Source organism: Pezoporus occidentalis, unplaced genomic scaffold (genome assembly GCF_034315485.1).
Source record: "Pezoporus occidentalis ecotype Australia unplaced genomic scaffold, CSIRO_AGI_Poc_V1 ctg98, whole genome shotgun sequence".
NCBI lineage: Eukaryota > Metazoa > Chordata > Aves > Psittaciformes > Psittacidae > Pezoporus > Pezoporus occidentalis.
This window is the reverse complement of record NW_026916347.1, coordinates 988,597-1,007,009: the sequence shown is the minus strand read 5'-3', so window position 1 is coordinate 1,007,009 and position 18,413 is coordinate 988,597. Positions and strand designations below refer to the sequence as shown.

At 45.6% G+C, this 18,413-nt stretch overlaps 1 protein-coding gene across 4 annotated transcripts in view; it reads right to left on the bottom strand.

Moving 5' to 3' along the window:
- The window catches only part of SEC31B (SEC31 homolog B, COPII coat complex component), a 37,448-nt gene that overhangs the window by 4,441 nt on the left and 14,594 nt on the right, over positions 1-18,413 (bottom strand). For 3 of the 4 annotated variants that reach the window (XM_062606724.1, XM_062606726.1, XM_062606725.1), the window contains exons 11-23: positions 17,709-17,939; positions 16,229-16,303; positions 15,550-15,633; positions 14,532-14,640; positions 13,945-14,123; positions 13,140-13,266; positions 8,869-9,014; positions 7,529-7,702; positions 6,609-6,797; positions 5,755-5,968; positions 5,037-5,363; positions 3,871-3,909; positions 1,084-1,139 (exon numbers count right to left, since the gene is read on the bottom strand). In XM_062606724.1, the coding sequence (XP_062462708.1) occupies positions 1,084-1,139; positions 3,871-3,909; positions 5,037-5,363; positions 5,755-5,968; positions 6,609-6,797; positions 7,529-7,702; positions 8,869-9,014; positions 13,140-13,266; positions 13,945-14,123; positions 14,532-14,640; positions 15,550-15,633; positions 16,229-16,303; positions 17,709-17,939 (1,950 nt within the window). The remainder of the gene's footprint in view (positions 1-1,083; positions 1,140-3,870; positions 3,910-5,036; positions 5,364-5,754; positions 5,969-6,608; positions 6,798-7,528; positions 7,703-8,868; positions 9,015-13,139; positions 13,267-13,944; positions 14,124-14,531; positions 14,641-15,549; positions 15,634-16,228; positions 16,304-17,708; positions 17,940-18,413) is intronic. The other variant, XM_062606727.1, reaches the window with a different exon arrangement.

The following is an 18,413-nucleotide window of genomic DNA, read 5'->3' as shown; positions in this document are numbered from 1 at the left end:
CCCTGTTCTTTCAGTCCCCTGTCTGAGAGTGTGGGGCCCTCCCTCTTGCATCCGAGATGAACAGTCAAAGCGACAGCAAGAAAACTCATCTGGAATTGTTCAGTCAAACAGATACGTTGCCCCTGAAAGCACTGGTCCTCAGAAAGCCGCCTTGGCTCTGTGACGGCACGAGTCCTGAATGTAAAGATTAGCAGCAGTAAAGTGTCCAGCAGAGCAAGTGTTGGGGAAAATCCCACGAGATGGGGGCAGAATCCTCTTGCAAACACTTCATCATGCCCCTGCTAAGCCAGAGAGTCAGGATAGATTCACTCCGACAGGGCTAGATCAAAAGGAGATGGCTTTAACAAGAGGCTAATCCTGTTGTAGTGAGCACAGCCTGAAGCAGGTTCCCAGCTATGCTGCCAGAAAAAGGGTGAGAAGTCTGTTCCTAGATAAAGAAGAGGAGTGGGGGGTGGGAATGGTGCCAAAGAAGCTTCTTATCACACCTGCCAGCAGTGATAGAAATGGGTTACTGAGAGCATTGCTGCAAAAAGCTCAGCTCACAGGTCCTCCAGTGCAAACACTATGAGGCAGAGAGCAGTAGGAACAACATGGCAGGCAGCTCACAGCTACGTCTGTCCCAGCTTCTTTCAGCAGAAGTGCCTTATCAGTCAGCATCAGCATCTGAGGAATATCACTATGGCTCTCACTGTGCCGAGGGGAAATACTGCCCCCAGCTGTCAGGTGTGAAGTAAGCGTGATCTCCCCAGCCATGATCAAAACTGTTGTGTAGGCAAGGGGATAAGATTAAATCCATATTTCTAGAAACAAATGACTGGGAAATAGTCAGCCTGGGAAGTAATGACAGACGATGCAGCATCACAGATGATAATCATGTTACAAAACAGCCACGATGGAGAAGAGCATGCAGGTTTGGATGGCAAGTATCAAGATGACAATAGACTCCAGTCCTGGCTACATATGTAATGCAGAAGTAGACAGACCCCTGTAGAATGAGACCTGCTGAGTGTAACAGGGAACTTTTACAGGAATGTATCTGTTGCATGGAGCTCCAACACTAAAAGACAACCAGAAAAAGCTCACCTTTTTCTTTTGAAGGCCTCCTTTTCCAGCAGTAGAATCAGTCCAAGATTCCTGAGCTGCCAGAAGACAGAACAAGACGCAAATGTCAGACTTAGAAGAGGTGGCCACAGCAACAATTTATAGTTGCTTGCATGGTTTGCAACTTCCCTCAGCAAAAAGGCCCATGGTTCCAATTCCCCCATCACTGACCTCTGGACCATTTCAACTGAGGCCCAGCTCATAGGCCCAAGAACTGCTCTTGCTTCCCTTTCTCCTTTTTAATTATATTCTTGGCATTACAGTATGTGCAGAGCCATCATGAGGTGATGTCTGATCATACTGAACAGGCACACACCCACTCCCACACAGAAAGCTGTTTCACAACTATCTGATGATTTCTGCACCCTGCACAAGCTGTGGAAGACACAGAATCTGGGATTATGGTACCACAGTGTTAGGGGTGAGAGAGGGCTTCTCACCAACACTCACAGGAGTGCCTCACAGTAGCAATCTACAGCAATGCAAGTTGCTGTGAGAAAGGGGGTAAAAGTTAGGGTGGGTTAAAATTTTCCCCTTCCAAAATCATGTTCAGAATAAAGATTAGGAAAATTTGCTGGCTTCCCAACTAGAAAAAAATAGACTTAACCAGTAAATGCTTTGGAGCAGACTGCTCTGTGGTACCTAGCCTCTAACCTTACTCTAGGGAATTAAAAATCCATCAGACAAAATAACATCAAAAGAATTGTGACCACACTTCATTGTGCAAAGGTCAAATTCCAACTACCTTGTCTGCTGATGTCCTGTAAGGAAGGGTATCTGCACCTCAGGACAAAACCCCAGTATTAATAACCTCAAGCCCATGAGACAAGCATATCTGTGAGAAAGTGGCATAATTCTAAGGGGCAATATCAAAATTGCTGGAGCTCAGTGGCACACTTAATGAGCCACTGATCCTGAACTGAGCTTTAAAAATCACAGGGGAAAGATGCAAAAGGTGTTTCATTACTTTAATTACCTTTATTATTAAAATTCTGGCAGCCTCTTTTTGCCCTCCCTTTTCCCATGATTTCAAGACTTGCTCTCTGATGAGTTTGGATCAGTAGTTTAATTAATTTCTAGCTTGGGGATTCTGTGCCCTAGAACTCTGCTGGCCCCCACTGAGCCTGTGGCCTAGCAATCCTTGGCACTATTCCAACCCAGTGACACTTTGAATCCTCACAGGAAACAGCTATTTAAATTTTGGTTTTTAAGCCAGGCACTTAATCATCAGACACAAGACAAGAGGACCCTGCTTCAGTTTGCTGGGATGAAACTCTATCTTGCCTATACTACTTGTGAAATAGGATTTCTCACCAAACCTGAAAGGAATGCCCCATGGCAGCAGTCTCCAGCAATGCTGGTCCTAGAAAGAACAAGACTGTCACAGACTGGAGTCAGGAATTACCCTGGCCAGAAAGGAAATCAGCCAACATGTTGCTGCCCTTCACCCTGTCCCTGATGCTTCCCAGGAGCATGGGATTTCTGAAAGTGGAGATCGCTCTTCATTGCACTAGTGAGATTGTGCTTGTGAGGTGTTCAGATCATGTTCAGGAATTTCCAAAGCAAGCAAGTTTGGCCAGTCAAGACTGAGTGATCTTACAGTCTCTTTCCGGGCTAAAGTACCCATCAAAACCGTAACAATAATAGCAGGCAGGAAAGTACTCTGACGGAAGGCAGTTTGCACTGCTGATCTAGGCATGCTATATGCTGCCATTAAAACTAGGGGTAAATGCTGCCAGAAGGGAGCTTCCCAGCAGTGCATTCCCATAGGGCATCTTCAGCCTGAGCAACTGCTTGAAATCCTTGGCATGGAATCATCTTTCCTTTAACAGGGAAACATTAGGGTCTTTAGTTTCTCTGCTGAAGGGACAATTCCCTTTCTAGAGTCCCACTCCACTCAGCAAGGCTTGCTTGGTGGTGTTAAGTGGCTACTGAGCACTCAGATTTCCTCAACAAAGCTGAGACTCCCTAAATAATCTTCTGTGCCTGGCAGATGGTCTTTGGCACAAGCAGCAGTCACTGTGCAGAGACAGCCCACCAAGAGCCTTACCCTACTGACAACACAGACTGGAACATCATGAACTCTCCATCATCAATGAATCAAAGGAGAGAAATCAGTACAAAGCATCAGTCAGAAAAGTTCTACAGATCAGATACTTCCCCACAGATGGACTGATTCAAAGCCAAACCTTGCCCTGTAACTAAAGTTAAAAGGGCTTTTTATCCCCTTAGAATAGCCCCCAGATTCTGCTTGGGAAGCTCTATTCCACCACTGCTCATGCTGGGACCCACTTCTTTCAAACCACCTAGAGAAAGCATGAGCTCAAGTAAAGCCATGCATAAGGCTGGGAGTGTAACAGGGAGAAAACAAGAAATGAGTTACAGCCACTGGCCTGTTCTTTGCCTAGAGAATCAAGAAAGGAAAAGAGGCTGCTTCCCTAAACTGTTGGCCTAGCAACTGCTTGAATGGGCACAGACACTGAGAATATTCTAATTTCTCCAGGACTGGGGGAAAGTAGAAAAGAAAGGAGCTAGAACCTCTCTAAGAGCACAGCGCTTTCATTCTCACTTCCAGCTGTCACTTACTAGGCCTCAGGACAAGTATGTCCACTACCCCAGCTGTAGAACTCCCCAGGCATGCAAGGATACAACAAACAGCAATAAGCATGCACGCATGCACACACAGTAAAACGTGCACACCCCTGCACATTTCACTGGAAGCAGCAACATCGCCTCCCCAACAGGTCTGGAGGCTTCTCTAGGTACTACCTGCATGATCCACGTGCGGATCTAGCCAAGGGAAGAAACCTGAAAATCAAGGCAGGGTGGAAGAGTCATCATCACCAATAGCTTTTACTCAGCAAGAAATGTCCCTGGACTACTATCCCTAATAGATTTTCAGAAGGAACTTGTCCAGCTGTAGCTCAGAGCCTTTGCGTATAATCCCCACAGGTTTCACACTGTGGGATTTCCTATCCTTGGTTAAACACAGCGCAGCAAGGGATTCCAGTTACGTAAGCAGGGGCTAGATCAGCAGTCATTCCCCTGGAACCACGACCCTTGCAGTCAGAGTAGATGCCTCTGGAATGGATGACTACTCAGGGTGCACTGAGGACTGAAAAGACAGCATCTTGTAACCACAGCCTGAGGGACAGAGCAGCTGACCAGTCTGAATGAAACTCATCACTGCTGTGTTTTACCACCATGTCCTGGGTTCAACAGTAGCAGTCATTTTTCCCCTTCTTGGTAGCTGGTGCAGTGCAGTGTTTTGACTTTCAGCTCGGGAACAGAGCTGATAACAAGGATGTTTTGGTTTGGCCAAGGACTTTGTGAGCCTCATGCTCTGCCAGGGAGGAGGGGGAGCCAGGAGGAAGCAGAGACAGGACACCTGACCCAAACTGACCAAAGAGGTATTCCATACCACAGCATGTCATGCCCAGGAGGTAACTGGGAGTTAGCCGGAAGGGCTGGGGGACTGCAGGGTTGGAGGAGGTATCGGTCGGTGCTTGGTCGGGCTTGGGGGCCGAGTTATCGGTCGGCTGGTGGTGAGGTGTTGTATTCTCTTCCCTTGTTATTTCCTTTATCATTATTATCATTGGTGGTAGCAGTAGTGATTTGTGTTATACCTTAGTTACTAAACTGTTCTTATCTCAACCCGTGGGAGTTGCATTCTTTTTGATTCTCCTCTCCGTCCCTCCGGGAGCAGGGGGAGGGCAAGAAAGGGGGGGAAGTGAGCGAACGAATTACCTGACTGGGTTTAAACCACGACACACCACCACAGCGAGACTCATCACAGTGTGTCTGTGAGGTTATCCTCAGCACCACATCCAGCCTTTATGGTGACAGACCAGACCTCAGAAGGTCCATGTCCATTACGTACTCCAAATTCCATCCAGGAGTGTCCTGGTCACACAAATCACGCAAGTAGTACTTACCTGTAGGAGGAGGAGGAATGCTGGCTGCTGGCAAGGGCTTAGTAGATGGAGCTCCAGGACCTCCCTGAGGGTAACCCATATTCATGGGGCAGTTAAAAGGTGCTGAAGAGAAACCTAGAGGAGGCTGGCTTGCCACAGGGAGAGGACAAGCTGCAGGAAGCTGAGATGATGGGACTGAGGCTGGAGTGAGGAGGGCAGGTCCAGGTGGTGGAACACCAGGAGATGTCATGGGCATGGACTGTCCTGTCAGAGAAGGCTGGCTGGGGAAGGAAGCTGGACCAACAGGTCTGATTCCCGCTGGTCCAAATGGCTGAGACTGTGATACAGCTACAAATGAGAAAGAGAGGGTATCAGCATCACTTATTTAATGTGTGAACTACTCCTGATGCTCTTCTTCATGCTATTAAGCCTTCCCTTCTCCAAGCTATACCCTAGAATATCCACCTCAGGCGTATCACCCATAACCCATGCTACATCAGTCAAATTCAGTCACAAACTTAGTTGTGGCTTTTCCACCCCATATACGCTTATTATCAGTGAATGTGCAGCAACCATTGCTAAAACAAGATGTGTCAGAAGCACTGAGAAGCCTCTCAGACAGCTGACTTGTTCTTCACAAGTACAATAGGCCTGTGAGGAAGAAAGCAGAGCCATCCATGCTGAAGGCTTTAGTCTAAGAAAAGCTGGAGAACAGACATGACCATGAGACAATGCTTACCTGGCCCTGAAGCAGCTGCTGGGATGAAGCCTAAGTTGTACTGTGGGTACAATGGCCCTCTGGAATAGACATTTGTCTGTGGACCCGTGCTGACCTGGGGATGAGCAATGTGATGAGGTGTCACAGACATTGCTGGCACTGGCTGAGGCGTGAAGAGGGAAGGCACTGAAGGCTGAGAAGGTGCTGAAGGGGCAAATGATGACTGAAAGCTGGGCTGCGATTAAAAAAGAACTTGTAAATGGATGACACAGTCACACATATACACACAGAAGCAGACACACTTTATATCTCTGTCACTTTCTCAGGCATGAGAAGATGATGCTGCTGCCCTGGATGGACTGTATCAAAGGCCTTTCCCACCACATAACTTGCTTAACAAGCTGGGTACCACATTCTTCTCCAGCTCCCAAAAGGGTTAGTCCTTTTGGGTTAGCCAGCTCCCATACAGTGATTTTCTGGAAGCACAACCAGAGGAAATAACAAAGGAACAACAATGAAGTAATAGAGGCTGAAACAAAACTTCCTGAACAGTCTTCTTCACAAGAACTGAGACTAATTTTACTGATATGTGAGTGAGATGGGTGTAGGAGTGTGAACCACAGTCCCATTCTTCCTCAGTATGTGAGATCTCAGCAGACCACTACATGTAACAGTCTCCTCCAGTGACTGCATGTGAAAAGCTGCCAGACAGCCTGCTTTTGGATTATCAGAGAGCTCATGTTTGCTCCAGTGAAGGGCACCACGATGAACTCCTCCATGTGTCTGTGTCATCTCATATTACCTCATATGCCTTCCACAACTCAGCAGCCTTCATCCCTCTCCCCAAGCCATGAACACCTGAGTTTAATGCTTACCTTCTCTGGATGTCTGGAGCCTGTTTTGTGGGCTGCCCTATCAGTGATGGAATCACCTTTGGCTGCTGGAGATGTGTGTTTAGTCACACCTACATTGACACGAGTGTAGGGAAAAGGGGGTGGCTGCTGATCACGCACATTCTCTCCTTGAGCATGGAAAAGCCGGTCTCGGAGCTGTTGGATCAGAAGCTGAAAAAAACTATGCTTTAGAAGTGCCTTGAGAGCCTCAGATGGAAGGTGCTGGGGAGGCATTCAAAGCAGACCCTAGCCCAAAGTACTGAGCATCAACCTGCAAAACTAACCACTTCTCCAGCAGCCACCAGGGAATAAAAAAAAACCAAAAACCAAACCCAAACCCAAACCAACAGAACCCCTCCCCCACAAACAAAGAGGAAAAACCCTGAACAAACAAAAATAAAACCAAACCAACCAACCAAAACAAAAGGCCAAACAGTCTGGGACATCACTTGCCATATTCCCAGGCAGATGAAGACTCACCAATCCATCCCCGAGTCTTTAGAGCATCCCCTTTCCAACTCCTACCTACATTTGGGCACTAGACAGATTTGTTTCAAACTAAAAGGTGACCTTCTCCCATTCCCTTCTTCTACCAGCTGGTTTCAGGAATAGATGCAGCTTCTCTGGAGAGCTGCTTCCCAGCATTGTTCTACAGGAACCATTTTACAATTCTACGGGTCCCTTCCTTTTCCCTAGATCAAAAGCACTACAGAGAAAACGTAAATGAAGACAAAAGCTATAAAAAACCCAAACCCAAAACCAAACACATCTCTACTCTCGAGTTACCACAATTAAGGTGAAACCTTAAGTCCTGATGCATGTCAAAACCCAGGATCTCTCATACAAAGTATCATTTTTCTTCCCGTACTACTCCTTCCCACAACAACCTGTTTCTCACTCACCTCTTTAGAGCTGCTGGGCAGGTAATTCATTGCGGCTGCCACACATCCTTGTGATGCCAGGAGACTGGCATACTGGGTGATTCGTTCTGCCAAGACAGGGCCTGGTGCTGGTACTGCTGTGCCTCGGAGCATCTCAATGGACCTGCTCAGCACCATCACTTTCTCTATGAGATCCTGAGTAAGTCAGGAGGAGGATAAAAATAGACCACTCAATCTGACTTGCTTTACTGGTCCATCTCATGCTGAGACAATGCCAGATGGCTCTCTCCATTTTTAGCTGACATCAGGTCCAATGTGACTAGAAGTTACTCTGCCCCAGATACTATCACTGATCACCATTTCTTAAGGTGCACTTTGCAGAGAAAAACAGGAACCAGGAAACAAACCCTGACACTACTACTTGTATGGTAAGGGAGAAAAAGATAATCAGAAGCCACAAGGACATTCAAATCAACTGTGAACTTTTCAATAGGAAGTTAACTCCAGAAGTTAAAAGCTATGAGCTTGGAACAGGAAGGATTAAAACTATACCAGAGAAATTCACTAGAAAAACTACTATTGTTGACAAAGGTCACTGGCTGATAACTGATAACTGGGAGGAGGCCAGTTTCAGACATAACCAGGAATGCTGGAGATGCCTTTTTGTTGCTGTTACTTACTAGCCAGGTTGCAAACCCAAGAAACTCCGTATCAGAGGACATTATGTGCAGATACCTGAGTGGAAGACTTGTCTAGACCATTCTAGGAACTGATGGACAAAACCTGGGTTAGTGACTTAGTCAGGACTGGTTTAAGTGTAATAGGTAAGTAACAACACTGACTGAAGCCCTGATTCATCTGCAAGCTGTGACTTCCCATACATGATCATTCTACTTGCAGTAGGAGCAATGCAGTCTAGACTTTATTTTGCCAGAGGCTGTTCTGAAGGTACAGTCAGATAACTGGAGCATTACAGTTAGACTTGACAAGCACTGCAACTGCAGTCTCAGGCAACTTACAGTAAGAAAACAGGTACTGTCTAAACTTCACTGACTAAAAGGAAGCTCAGAGATTACATCAGTACAGAAAGACAGGAAGGTGAGCTGTAAATCTGTCCGTGGCTGGATTTATGTGCAATCTAATCACTACTCCCTAAATAATACAAACTGTAAATGTTTGAAAGTGAAAGCCTCCTTTAGATGTAAGCCCATAACCCAGGCTAGAATGAGATACCTTGGTGACTACAAACAGGTCTTCACTGTTGGCTGGAAGCCAAATACTGTTTGATGGGGTAATGCAAACAGATCAAGGCTACCAGAATAGCCTAAAGAGGAGCCAAACCAACATTATAGCACCTGTACCTGCAGGGCAAGGGGTGACGAAGTCTCATGGTTTTTTACCCAGCATTCCACCAACCTCTCCACATTGCCTGATGAGATATAGCAGAGACAGGCATCATTGGATAGGGCCGCATCTCCCTCTGACTCTAGGCGGGAACCTAGCATGTCTAGAGAGGAAGAAATACAGCCAACATTTAACACACTCTTTCTGAAGAGCTCGTTAACTCCAGTGCTCATCTCTTAACTATCTTACTGTGGCTTGACATGAAAAGCTGTTGACAGTTCTGGATCTGCACCTAATTAGAATCATAAAATCATTTAGGCTGGAAAAGACCTTAAAGACTGAGCCTAGCCAAAAACCTAACACTGCCAAGTCCCACTAAACCATGTCTTTAAGTGCCACATCTACACGTCTTTTAAATACCTCCAGGGATGTTTACTCAACCACTTGTTTGGGCAGCCTGTTCCAATACTTGATAACCCTTTTTAGTGAAAAAAAAAATCCTAATATCCAGCCTAAACCTCCTCTGGTGCACTTTGAGGCCATTTCCTCTTGTCCTATTGCTTGTTACTTGGGAGAACAGACTGACCCCCACCTCACTAGAACCTCCTTTCAGGCAGTTGTAGAGTGATAAAGTCTTCCCTCAGCCTTTTTTCCAGGCTAAACAACCCTAACTCCCTCAGCCGCTCCTCGTAAGACTTATGTTCTAGACCCTTCAGCAGCTTTGCTGTACAATTCTTGGATAACACAGAAAAATGGACATCATTAAGGAATCCCAAAGACAACTTGGTTGAAAAAAGTACTTTTTTATATATCTGCCAATTTCTGTGTGTCTTTCCAGATGGGAGACATTACTGTGGGGATCTGTTACAGACCATCTAATCAAGAGGATTCTGTGGATGAAGCACTCTATAGACAGATAGGCACAGCCTCAGCGCGCAGGCCCTTGTTCTCATGGGTGACTTCAACCACCCTGACATCTGTTGGAAGGACGGTACAGCCCGGCACAAGCAATCCAGGAGGTTCCTCGATTGTGTAGAAGACAACTTCCTTCTGCAAGTAATAGAGGAGCTGACAAGGAAAGGTGCCATGCTTGACCTCGTGCTCACCAACAGGGAAGGGCTGGTTGGAAATGTGACACTCCAGCCTTGGTTTCAGCGATCATGAGATGATCGAATTCGAGATCCTCAGGACAGTGAGAAGAGCGTGCAGCAAGCTCACTGCGCTGGACTTCAAGAGAGCAGACTTCGACCTCTTCAGGAACCTGCTTAGTAAGGTTCCATGGGATATAGCCCTAGAGGGCAGGGGGACCCAAGACTGTTGGTTGATATTCAAGGATCACCTGCTACAAGCTCAGAAGTGTTGCATTCCAACTAGAAGGAAGTGCAGCAGGAGGGCCAGGAGACCTCCTTGGATGGATAAGGAGCTACTGAGGAAACTTCAAGGGAAAAAAGAGGCTTACAAAAGGTGGAAGCAAGGACAGGTGGCCTGGGAAGAACACAGGGATGTTGTCTGCGAAGCTAAGGACCAGGTCAGGAAAGCTAAGGCCCAGTTAGAATTAAACTTGGCTAGGGATGTTAAGGATAACAGGAAGGGATTCTATGGGTACACTGCAAATAAAAGACAGACTAAGGACAACGTGGGCCCTCTCTGGAAGCTATCAGGAGAACTGGCTACATGGATTTGGAGAAGGCTGAGGTTCTTAATAACTTCTCTGCCTCAATCTTCACTGGCAAAGGCTCTGACCGCACCACCTAAGTCTTGGAATGCAGATGCAGGGACTGTGAGAATGAAGACCCCAGGCCCACTGTAGGAGAGGATCTGGTTCGAGACCATCTTAAGAACCTGAATGTGCACAAGTCCATGGGTCCTGATGAAATCCATCTGCGGGTCCTGAAGGAGCTGGTGAATGAAGTTGCAAAGCCACTGGCCATCATATCTGAGAAATCATGGCAGTCGGGTGAAGTTCCTGACAACTGGAAAAAAGGGAAATATAACCCCCATTTTCAAGAAGGGGAAAATGGATGACCCAGGGAACTACAGACCAGTCAGTCTCACCTCTGTGTCAGGTAAAATCTTTGAGCAGATTCTCCTAGAAGGCATGCTAAAGCACATGAAAATCAACAAGGTGCTTGGTGACAGCCAGCATGGCTTCACTAAGGGGAAATCCTGCCTGACCAATTTGGTGGCCTTCTATGATGGGGCTATGGAACTGATGGACAAGGGTAGAGCAGTTGACGTTATCTACCTGGACTTGTGCAAAGCATTTGACATTGTCTCCCATGACATCCTTGTCTCTAAATTGGAGAGACATCAATTTGATGGATGGACCACTCGGTGGATAAAGAACTGGCTGGATGGCCACATGCAAAGAGTTGTGGTCAATGGCTCAATGTCTGGCTGGAGACCATTAACGAGTGGTGTCCCTCAGGGATCGGTGTTGGGACCGGTCCTGTTCAATATCTTTATCAGTAACATGGACAGTGGGATTGAGCGCACCCTCAGCAAGTTTGCCGATAGCACCAAGCCGTGTGGCTCAGTTGATACGCTGGAGGGAAGGAATGCCATCTAGAGGGACCTTGACATGCTTGTGAGGTGGGCTGATGCCAACCTCATGAAGTTTAACCATGTCAAATGCAAGGTCCTACACCTGGGTCGGAGCAATCCCAGGCACAGCTACAGGTTGGGCAGAGAAGAGATTCAGAGCAGCCCTGCGGAGAAGGACTTGGGGGGGGGTGGTCAATGAGAAAATGAACAGGAGCCGGCTTCAGTGTGCGCTCACAGCCCAGAAAGCCAACCGTATCCTGGGCTGCATCAAAAGGAGCGTGACCAGCAGGTCGAAGGAGGTGATCCTGCCCCTCTACTCTGCTCTCATGAGACCTCACCTGGAGTACTGTGTGCAGTTCTGGTGTCCTCAACATAAAGAGGACATGGAACTGTTGGAACAAGCCCAGAGGAGGGCCACGAGGATGATCAGGGGACTGGAGCATCTCCCGTATGAAGACAGGCTGAGGAAGTTGGGGCTGTTCAGCCTGGAGAAGAGAAGGCTGCATGGAGACCTCATAGCAGCCTTCCAGTATCTGAAGGGGGCCTATAGGGATGCTGGGGAGGGACTCTTCATTAGGGACTGCAGTGACAGAACAAGGGGTAATGGGTTAAAACTTAAACAGAGGAAGTTTAGATTGGATATGAGGAAGAAGTTCTTTACTGTAAGGGTGGTGAGGCACTGGAATGGGTTGTCCAGGGAAACTGTGAATGCTCCATCCCTGGCTGTGTTCAAGGTCAGGCTGGACAGAGCCTTGGGTGACATGGTTTAGTGTGAGGTGTCCCTGCCCATGGCAGGGGGTTGAAACTGGTTGATCTTAAGGTCCTTTCCAACCCTAACTATTCTATGATTCTATATATAAATGAAAGAAAAAAAATACAAAAAAGAGAAACTAATTCAGTGAAAAAAAAAATCCAACACATTTTTTTCCTAAAGAGGGATGAGAATCTCCACCAGTAGTGTCCAGTATCAGGGACAACTGGCAATCTGGCACTTGTCAGTGTTTAGCAAATGCCAGGAGATAAAGATGACCTGGAGCTATCTCACTATCACCACAACAGCCACGGTCCACCCCTACAATTTGGTCTGTAAGAAATGCCATGTTTTCTTGCATTTCAAGTCGTGTCATATTACTTGTATAAACTGCTGGCATTTCTCCAACAGCACTTAGCTCTTAGCTATTCCCATCAGCCAGGAGCAAATTCCCAGCTAAGCAACATGAGTAACTTCATCAGATTCAGTCACTAGATTGCCCCTAACTCTGACTCTCAGAACAACCAGCTGCTGAGCATGTTGAACTATTAACAGAACTGAGGAAACTACTGAAGTCATCAAATGTTCATTAACCCCTACTTCTGAGCTTAAAAGGGAAGGGAATGTGCTGGAAAGGTAAACCTCTTTCAGATGGAGTGAAGCTACCTGACCTTTTACTGTCAGAGAATCCATTTCTCCTTAGAATGAAATCATAAATATCACCCTTTTAGTGTCTCAGCCTAGTGCCCATCCTGTTTTTAAACATGCTTTTGGTAGAGGTGACAGGATATATCAGTATATATAACTTCATACCATGATTCTCGGCTACAGGTGCATTTATTATTCTCCTAACACAACAGTCCATACTTAAGTTCCAGCTAGCTGTAATGAGTAAGGAGTGCTTTCCTTCCTCAACTGTATCCACTTCTTTCTGTAAGTACTTCAGAGGTGCCCTCATCTAGGGAAACCATATCAAAACAGTATGCCACATACCACAGAGCTGAGTATAGTCCTCATGCTTTGAGTATGTTAACAAGATGGCCAGTGCCTCCTTCCAGCTCTGCAGATCACATGTGCAAACAATATCTTGCCAGTTCTGTTGCACAATGGAGGAAAGCAGCTGTAAGGGAAGCAGAAGTCCTGTCAATCACTGAAGACAAAGATAAGCTGACTGCTTAAGACCTACAGTGACAGCTCACTTTCAGACACACTTCCCACACTATTACAGTGAGCAACTAGTTCACCATTCCATCAAGTTCCACCAATCCCAGCATCCCAATCTTAACAGCATACAAAACCCAATGTCTCTAAAGACAGTAAAAAAAGCCCAAGAAATTACTTAAGAGAATACAGAAACAGCTTCACTAGGCAAGACTAAAGATCTGTTTAACATGTCTTGTTTCAGAGCAGCTAGTATCAGTGATGGGGAATGTAGTACTAGGATATCCCAACCCCTGTTGCACTTCCCAATTTGTAAATTAATAAGCTAGGACCTTCCCATCTTGACTGCACACAGGCAGTATGCTCCACAGGTTACAAGCATGGGGAGCTGAAGCTCAAGTTGTGCTGAAGCACAAATCATTACATAAAAAAAGGATCAGAGAATACAGATATTCTATGTGGGCAACACGGAATTGTCATAAAACTACCAAAAGTAAATGGTGAGTCAAGAGGAGATGCACAGATTCTGCTGACATTCTACTTCCTGCCAAAGTATTTCCACATCCATTCAGACAAACATCTGCCAAGATATCACACACCTTCCCCAGCTCAGTGGGTACACAAAACTGTCACTTACCATGGAGAGTTTTGTCTTCCGCTTGGCAAAGTAGCGCTTCTGCGTCTCCTTCAGAAGGTTCTCCCCACCAGCAATCGCTAAGATGATGGCATCAGCAAAGCGCTCTGCTCGCATGCACAGCTCCACTGCACTCTCAAAATTTCCCAACAAAAGGGCCTGGCTGATGAGTCCATCTGTATCTACAGAGGTGAGAAGCAGAGTCAACCCACAGGAGCATCATCCAGATGTGCTGATGATGCTTGCTTTAAAGAGCCAGCAGTAAAAAAAAAAGTAACATATAGAAGCCCAGCTAAAAATAAAATAAAATAATAATTTGGAAGCCCAAACCAGATCTTGCACTCCAAAAAAAACCCCACTGACTTAACTGCTAGTCCATAATCTAGAAGATTCTCCTATATTTTTAATGGGTCTCTTATCTAGAAAGAGCATGTCCCTGCACAATGTTGAGATACTGTGTGACACTGGGAAGGGTCATGTGTTTTAAAACTATCCATCTGCTGGAGAGGACCAGCTTCTTTGGGTCTCTAATTTTCTGTTTTTTCTTCCTCTCCTCTTTTCTTTTAAGGGAAGAAACACACTTTATATACCTTCTGTGACAGGAATCTCCAATGTGCTCATATTCTGTGGGATGAGGTTGTCAAAAAAGGCTGAAGAGGAGGAAACAGCAGCTACATCATCACTGGTATTTATCAAAAGCTGTGCAAAGAGCACAAGAGGTTAATTAATTTATTAAACACACAGATCTTGTCCAAAACAGGATTACAGAGTGGGGTGGGGCTGCTCTCCATTTGGTTAAGCATGCTCATATAAATCCAATTTCAACTTGGAAACCCACCATACCTCCTGTTAACTGCTCTATCAACCTGCACAGTTTCACCAGGGCAGCAACAAAGAGCAGTTATAAGACATGCAGTGCCACCAGTATTGCTGGCCAGCATTCATCAACTCAACTTCCAGCTCCTGAGCAAGTTAAACAATTTTGGACAGAACAGGAACAAGCCAAGCAAGTGACACCTGTAACTCACAGGCAGGATTACAGCCATGCTTTGTGCTCCACTGAAATGCAAGACACAATTGTTACCCCTAGAATATCTCAGCCCGTGTTTAAGGCTTGTGAAGACTACTAATTTGAGGACAGCAGTTTTAGGTACCTTAGAGGAGCAAAATTTACAGTGCATGGTGAACCAGGCCTTGGAAGGCATCTGAAGATGGACATCCCAAAATCATGTGAGAATACATTTAAAGGACAGAGGTGAAAGGAAAGAAATGCAAAAGAAATACCACAGCAGAAGCTTCACACAGGAAATCCAGAGTTGAAGCATGAAATTAAGCTGGAGTGAGGTTAATTCTATCACTGAAGAAATCAACACTTGTGAAGCAAGCCTTCTTGCAGTGCTAAAAGCCAGGAGTCTGTCTTCATCATTCACTGGTTTGTTTTAAAGCCAGCCGGAGCCACTATGATTGTTCAGTCTGACCCCGTGAGTGCCTGTGAACTGCCTTCTGCAATGCTCTCACTGAGCCAAACAATTTTTGGTTGGAATTAAATCTTCCCATTCATTCTGCCCTCCACTGTTCTCTCAGGCTGGCAAGATGTACAGGACATACCTGATCTGGTTGTGCAGCATTTATCACATCTGCCTCAGGAAGGGATTGTGTATCTGGGATTCCATTACTCAAACACGAGGTGATCTAGAAAAGTAACAGACATGCACAGATTGAAACCCCTATCTAAGTTACACACCTGGGCGACAAAGCCGCCAAGTGACTGGAAAGCCCTAGGCACAATTCCTGAAGCTCCTTCACCTGTCTGAAAAGCTCTACCTCTCTCTATTCCTGGCTGGCTGCCCATCAAAGCTTATTTATCCTTTTCAGAGCACTGTCCACACAAGGGAGTTTCCTCTCCTGCAGCTCCAACAGTGCTATGCCAGACTGTCCTCACCTGCCACCTTCTTTCTGGTTAAGGAATCCCCTAAGACACAGAGAGCTGGATGCTAGACGCAGCTGTCAACTGCACTATTATTATACACATCCCAGAGCTCCAGCAACTGGAACCAAGATACCTGGGCTCAAGACCCCTTTAATTTGATCCAGCAGAGCTACAGTTACACCCTTGTAAGTGTCCACATTTGCTTTTTAATTAGAGATACCTCAGGTGCCTCTCAAGCATCTGAAATGTCTTTTGTGTGCTGTAAGATCACTCACCCATTTTCAGTACGGACCCTACAACTCTCCTGCAGCAGCTTCAGTCCAGTAAAGGTTTCTTTCTATTGTAAAGACCCCATACCTTTTTTTCTAGATCCTCTTTACTGTAGCCCAGCAGCTTGAGGAGTTTAGTCCTGGATTCCTGCTCCAGGTTCACCTGAGTCCCAAAGGATATCAAAAAGACAAGAAAATATGTGAAATCTTAGACATCTGCTCACTGTCAATGTTTATCAGCATCAAAGTTTAGAGCTAGTTTATACATAAGGAACTCAATTATGACAAGCTCACCTAATGATCAGTGGGGGAAAATCTATGTAATTTAAGTTATAATCATGAGAAAAGGATGAAATTCAAATTTGTCGCATACTTAAAACTGCAAATCAGGGCTATAACCATATGCATACCTAGTGCAGGTGGACATTAATTCCCTGGATGGTCTATGAATTACCAAGCTAATCTCTGCATAGAAACAGTGGACTGATTTGAGTCTGGATGAAACCAAGACAAGGTGCTTGCCTGAACTCCTAGACAGCTTCACAAAACTTACTTAACTGGCACAGAAGCTCCCTGGGTGGGGACTTCAGACAGTCCTGGAGATCCCCACAGGCTGCAAGCAACCTAATTGATAGGTTCTATTTGTATGCTTTAATGCATGGCTAACATTCTGCAAGGAGAATTTGTCTCAGTTAAGTCCCAGGCTGTTCCTACTGCAGGACTGATAAACTGTTCTTGAAGATATAAAAATGGTCATGCAGGGCAGTCTTTTGTACAGAAGCTTGGTTTGTAGTTTAAGACAATAAATAGTAATAAGTCTTGTATGTGCTAGAGTAGTCTCACAGGACCATAGGCCAGCTGGATTACAATTCACTAGAATGACAGTTCAACATATCTCATCCAAAGCAGCTGAAGACATTGTTGCAATGACCCCTGCAATGAAGGCTACTGTCACCACCTAGATAACCCCTGGCTACCCTATTCAAGAGATCTGATTCCTCATGCAAATGTAACACTGTGGAAAAGATACCAATATTGTGCCAAACATAGTCTGCCAATAAGTAAGTGTCTGTAAGGCTCTTCCAAGGCTAAGCTCTGCCTCTACAGGAAAGCGGCCACTCCTCATTACCAAACTCTTTCATACTACCAAATTGCCAACGAAACCATCGTCCTATGTAGGGCTACAGTCAGTCCTCATGGCACCACAGCTCTCTCCCTTATTACTGGGGAATCTCATTGCTTATTTGGACTTTGCCTTGAGAAATAAGAACTCTACAGGTAGCAGGCAGATACAGCCTGGTAGTGGATTGAGATGAGAAAATCCAGTTTAGTACCTTGACAGGAGGCCCAGATGAGTCCACTGAAAAGCCCATTCCTACTGAAAAATAAGACAACCTCCAAGACCTCAAAAGCAAACGCTTTTCTTTGGATGAGTAAGTAAACAGCCTATTCAGTTCCATTTTATATCTTACAGAACAGCAATATAAAGGGCTATAGAGGACCATAATGAACACATTCCACCTCAGGACTGTAGAAGAACTGACCTCTGTGTTTCAAAGTCATCCTACCTTCAAAAAGTTCCAAAGATTCTCATCAAATGGAAACTTGGCTGTCTGGATCTTGCCCTGGCAGTAATCAAGAAGGTTCCCTGACTGCAAGGCCATCTGCAGTTCTCTGGATCGGAGCAGGAATTCAGTTTCAGTAGTGACTTGACTGATGAATACCTGGTGTGGGTAAGTCTGCTGCATTTGCTGCCCAGGAGCTTTGGTAAGACCAAAGGTAACTAATTTTCCTCCAAACTGAGAAAGACAAGAGGCAGACACAGTAAGCATTCTTACAAATGAAGGTTAACACAATTCACTCAGCTTTTTATTTAGTAAGGCAGACTCAAGCTCAAGCTGTGATCACAACGAACCCAAACAGTTTAATGTTTATGGATGGTAGGAGCACAGGGAGAGCTCACATCACAAGCCCTTCAGCTAAAAACTGAAAACCATGACACTTGTGTACGGGCTATCAGGCCCAGCCAATGGCAAATGTGTGAGAGGCATAGAGGAAATGTAACCTTTGGAACCATTTGCTCTTTTCTGACATGGAGAGGAAGGCTGCAGTGATAAAAACTATAATGCAAATGTCACACACTAAACTGACAGAGAACAAGTCAAGCCACAGGCCAAAAGAACAATTCAGCCTTTTGATTTAGGAACAAAGAAGTGAAGAAAATTAAATACCTGGATAGGAAGGGGGAAGAGACAGGAGAATGGGAATGCATG